Source organism: Solanum tuberosum, unplaced genomic scaffold, assembly GCF_000226075.1.
Source record: "Solanum tuberosum cultivar DM 1-3 516 R44 unplaced genomic scaffold, SolTub_3.0 scf00319, whole genome shotgun sequence".
Classification (NCBI taxonomy): Eukaryota; Viridiplantae; Streptophyta; class Magnoliopsida; order Solanales; family Solanaceae; genus Solanum; species Solanum tuberosum.
In genome coordinates, this window is record NW_006239243.1 from 347,257 (window position 1) to 353,099 (window position 5,843).

General features: G+C 29.3%; 1 protein-coding gene across 1 annotated transcript; it reads left to right on the plus strand.

Moving 5' to 3' along the window:
* Positions 1–476: 476 nt before the first annotated feature.
* LOC102592966 (salicylate carboxymethyltransferase-like) lies at positions 477–3,077 on the plus strand. The gene is made up of 4 exons (XM_006360311.2): positions 477–645; positions 1,091–1,495; positions 1,826–2,080; positions 2,721–3,077. The coding sequence occupies exons 1-4, from the start codon at positions 571–573 to the stop codon at positions 3,075–3,077; spliced, it is 1,092 nt and encodes a 363-aa protein (XP_006360373.1). The 5' UTR covers positions 477–570.
* Positions 3,078–5,843: the final 2,766 nt, after the last annotated feature.

Sequence of the window (5,843 nt, forward strand, 5' to 3'; positions counted from 1 at the left end):
AGAAAATATAATATTCACAAGATATTGTACGAGGTTTTAATTTCTCATAAATAGTGTAGGAATTTTTAATTATATATCTAATGGAGTAACTTTTTTCTTATTAAGATTATTTATAACGTGTCAAAAAAATAATATTTTTAAAAAAAAAAAGTTGAAAATAATTTATGGATTAATTTTAAGCTTATATCAGTCCAATTTGTGTGTGTGTGTGTAAGCACATAAATCCTCATATGATAGTTTATTAAAATTTACATAAAAATCAATATTATCTCAGGAAAAAGTATATAATTTAGTATAGAAGAATAAAACTAAAAGTTTAACAACTTTGATATCAAACTTTAATATTGGACCACTTATTCCATATCCATATATTATATATAGATAAATTAATAAATGTCAGGGTTAATATTGGAATTTATTATGTTCAATGGACAAACCTACAGCAGCATCCTAGTTGTTTTTCCCTCTATAAATAGGTGACAAATTTATATAGACTAAATCAAGCAAACTGTGATTTCTCACATTTAAAAAGAAAAAAAAGAAGATCAATCAAGAGAAAAATAAATAAATATGAAGCTTGTTGAAGTTCTTCACATGAATGGAGGAATTGGAGACATTAGCTATGCAAACAATTCTTTGGTTCAGGTAAATATAAATATTAATTATTCAATGAATAGAATAATTACCCACTAACTATGTTCATATATATATAAACATATATAATTTAATCATGTGTAATTATCTTTTAAGTAATTTGAGGGCATAAATCTTGTTTACATCATATATTATATTCTTATTTAGTTATTTGTAGTCGATTCTATTTGATCACACTCAAGAGCGAATCGAGTAACATGCAGGTTCATAGGAATCAATAGTTTTTGTCTAGATCCCCTAAATGTGTATTAACTTGAGAGTACGGTAGAAATTCATAAAATTCAAATTCTAGATTCATCTCTAGTCGTACATGTGCTGAAATCTAAAAAAGTACATGGCTTTTAAAAGATCCAGCATACATCCGATAATTATATTGTATCACTTAATTAAAATTTCATGCAACATAACTTATAATAATATTTTTTTTTATGAACAGAGAAAGGCCATTCTCATGACAAAGCCAATAATAGAACAAGCCATGCGTGATCTTTACTGCAGCCTTCTCCCAAAAAACTTATGCATTGCTGATTTGGGTTGTTCCTCTGGAGCGAACACTTTCTTGGTGGTATCAGAGCTTGCTAAAACCATTGAGAAAGAACGAAAAAAGCATGGATTTCAATCACCAGAATTTCATTTTCTCTTTAATGATCTTCCTAGCAATGATTTTAACACTATTTTTCAATCATTGGGAGAATTTGAACATGATTTGAGAAAGCAATTTGGAGAAGGATTTGGTCCATGTTTTTTTAGTGGAGTGTCTGGTTCATTTTATACTAGACTTTTTCCTTCAAAGAGTTTACATTTTGTTCACTCCTCTTATAGTATCCATTGGCTAGCTCAGGTATGTTTTCTACCCTTCCGTTCACTTATACTTGTCAACTATATTAAAAAATATATTCACTTTTACTAATAATCAATTTTATCGTATCAAGAGAAAAAATTATTTTTTTCTTTCATATTTTATTCTTAGCATTAATTACTTATTTTTTAAATTATTATATTCTTCTATTTTAGACATAATTAACCTCTCTACCTCCACAAAATAGTGGTAAAGTTTGCGTACATTTTACCCTCCCAGACCCCACTTAGTGGGATTTCAGTCTTTCACTGAATATGCTATTATTGTTGTATATTCTTCTAACTTTTTTTTTTGCTTTTATCTATATATTAGGTTCCTAATTTCATTGAGAAGAACAAGGGGAATATTTACATGTCAAGTACAAGTCCACCAAGTGTTATAAAAGCATACTACAAACAATATGAAAATGATTTTTCAAATTTTCTGAAATATCGTTCAGAGGAATTGATGAAAGGTGGAAAAATGGTATTAACATTTTTAGGAAGAGAAAGTGATGATCCTTCTAGCAAAGAAGGTTGTTATATCTGGGAGCTTCTAGGAATGGCCCTTAATGAATTGGTTATTGAGGTAATAAATTCTTTGGTGATTAATTTTTCATCTGTTTTTATTTTATGTGACAGTATTTGATGATTAAGCATGGTACATGAACTAAAAAAATAATTAAAAATAAGATATATTATCTGTTATAGTATAAAACCGAGCTGATAATGATGAAATTATTTACACAAAAAGAATATATTTTACTTAAATTTAAAAATGATATTGTCATGTAAAATGAAATAAAGGGAATAGTGATGGATGAACTACTAATATAAGGATAGATTAGGTTCACATAAACTCTATATTTAATTAAAAGAAAAATGAAAACAAAAGCACAAAGATATGAAGGAGATAGTACTGAATTAGTTGTTAATTTGAATTTGTTTTAAAATATTTAACATGTATTTTAGGAAAATATAAAAGCCATTTATTCTTAGGTCTGTCAACAAGAGCTCAAACCTAATTCAGTCGACAAAATAGGCCAAAAATATATTTCTGAATAAATGATCATACTATAAGAGAGATAAATGATAGTTGACAAATATTATTAAAATTAAAATTATTGAATATCATTCTTAAACGTCATACGAAAATTTCAAAAGATAGATAATATGAACCAAAGACATATAGTACCGATTTTGTAACCTCTATAAATCTATTAATGCAGGGATTAATAGAAGAAGAGAAAGTGGATTCATTCAACATTCCTAATTATACAGCATCACCATCAGAAGTGAAGTACTTAGTTGATAAAGAAGGTTCATTCACTATTAATAAATTGGAAACTACAAGAGTCCATTGGAATTATGCTTCTAATACTAATAATGAGAATATTTATAATAATGGTGGTTACAATTTATCAAGGGCCATAAGAGCTGTGGCTGAGCCTTTGCTTGTGAGCCAATTTGATCCAAAATTGATGGATTTAATCTTCCAAAAATATGAAGAGATTGTTTCCGACTGCATGTCCAAAGAGAAAACCGAGTTTATAAATATCATAGTCTCCTTGACCAAAAAAACCTAAGGGCATGAACATATTGTCGAAGGCGAATCTAGAGCAAGTCCAGTTGATTTATCAATTCAAGTACTATATATATATATATAGTAAAGTTATTTTCGACTTTATATTTTGAATTCGCCCCTGACCATCAATTTTATTTTTATTTTTTCTTGGTTGTACTTCAATATGTGTTCGAAGTGCTAATTCATTTATGATGTCTTGTGTACTAGTGGTGTTTTCAGACTTGTCTCTCTAAAAAGTTATGTACCATAGAGAATAATACCTCATGTCTTAGTTATTAATTCATTCGAAAAAAGTTTCGTTGCTTATTTCTCATATAATGTTTGATATCTGTAATTATAATGCTCGATCAATTTGAATTACGCTCATAAGTGCTACTTATTTATGCATTGAGCCATCTCTATCAGGGACAATATTGAATAAAGTTCAATATAATGTACAAACTACACTATACAATATTGTTCATTAATATTAGGGATAAGGGTCTGAAAAATATCCCAATTTTGGTCGAATTTGTTGTTGCGATACTAAACTTTCATGAGGACCTATTACCTCCCTAGACTATTTAATACCATATTTTAAACATATATATTTACCCACGTGGACATAAAAAATAATGCAAAATTATAAATAGTAATGTCTCCACGTGGGCACATATATACCTTCAAAATACACTATTAAATAGTTCAGGGGTAAAAAATACGGTATTAAATAGTCTAGGGAGGTAATAGGTCCTCATGAAAGTTTAGTATCGCAACAACAAATTCGACCAAAATTGGGATATTTTTCAGACCCTTATCCCTAATATTAATGAACAATATTGTATAGTGTAGTTTGTACATTATATTGAACTTTATTCAATATTGTCCCTGATAGAGATGGCTCAATGCATAAATAAGTAGCACTTATGAGCGTAATTCAAATTGATCGAGCATTATAATTACAGATATCAAACATTATATGAGAAATAAGCAACGAAACTTTTTTCGAATGAATTAATAACTAAGACATGAGGTATTATTCTCTATGGTACATAACTTTTTAGAGAGACAAGTCTGAAAACACCACTAGTACACAAGACATCATAAATGAATTAGCACTTCGAACACATATTGAAGTACAACCAAGAAAAAATAAAAATAAAATTGATGGTCAGGGGCGAATTCAAAATATAAAGTCGAAAATAACTTTACTATATATATATATATAGTACTTGAATTGATAAATCAACTGTAATATTATTGCATGGAATATTAAATACTAACTAATGTTCATGTTGTATAAATTAAAATCACATGCATATATATAATTGTCTTTTAAATGATTAGATGGTGTAAATTAATCTCGTTTACATCGTTGTCATGATCACTATATATAGAACTTAGATTCTTATTATGAAACAGTCACTTGTAGTTTATATTGCTCGGACCATACAACAATCTTGTTGTACTCAATGTAGATGGATTTAGGGAGTAACATATGGATTCACAAGAATTCAATAATTTTTGTTCATATCGTGTGTACGTGTTAAACTATCCAATAAATATTTGTAAATGTTTGATTGTCAACCCAATTTTATTGTATATCAACTTGGAGTCGTTGTAGTACGTCGTAGAAACTCATAAACTTCAAATTTTGAATCCGTCTCTAGGCTCATACCTATTGGATCCTCAAAAAATACATAGCTTTTGAATAACTTGACACAAGACTATATTCTTTAAGAGTCCTAAACATAACTTGTAAAAGTAATGTTAAAGTATTCTAATGATGATATCATGACATTATCAGTCAAATTCAATCGATGTAGAATATTATAACTACTTTTTAAATTAAGGAATATTAGATTTTGGTGTGAATAGTTATTTGTTACTATTGTTTAAAGACATAAGTAAAACGGATAAAAGTATATTCTTTCTAATAGTTAAATTAGCGTTTAGATAAGATCATGAGATGATAATACACTTCAATATGGTTAAAAGCACGCAATCTCATATTTTCAAATTTCACCGTCATCTTTTTTTTTGGTAAAAAAATTTCGATCCAAAGACCCTTTTTTTCACATATTTGATCGTGAAAAAGAATCAGGTCACACGTAAGGAGCGTAGCGTGTAAAAGACCACAATGCATAGAGTTTCTGGGAAGAGGCTGCAGTACAGATCACTTATATAGCTTGTTCTATTATTGGTTTTGACATGAGAATCACCTTTCCTTATTCACAAAAGAATTTTTTTTAAAAAGATTTATTTCAAAATATTATAAGGAACCTAAGAATTTATTTCAAAACATTAAACACAAAAGAAGCCTTGTGTCACGGACTTAGAGTCTTACTAAAGCTCCGTGCGGCACTTGACAACTTACTCACGAATCTTTCACGATCTTGTAAGCTCAAGTAAGCCTTTTAAGACTAGATCGCTAAGAGAATGCTTAAGGAAAGACTTAGAAAGAACAAAGAGAGTTTTGGAAGAAGGCTTTTGTATTGCTTTGGAAGATTGCTTACAACTTGGATGGTGCCTTGCAAATGAGGGGCACCTCTATTTATACTAACTCCTAAGGGCCTAAGTGTAATTTAAAATTACTTACAAGTCCCTCACTTATTTACACTTTGGTCCTAGCTCTAGAACTTTCTACACACTCTAGGACCTTCCATTGCCTTCTAAGTTATTCTAGAGAATTCTAGGGAATTCTCTAGCCTTCTGGAATAATCTAAAGGGTTCTGTGTGCGCGACCGATAGTCCATTGACTCGATCAAGGCCCTTGCGCAACGCCTTC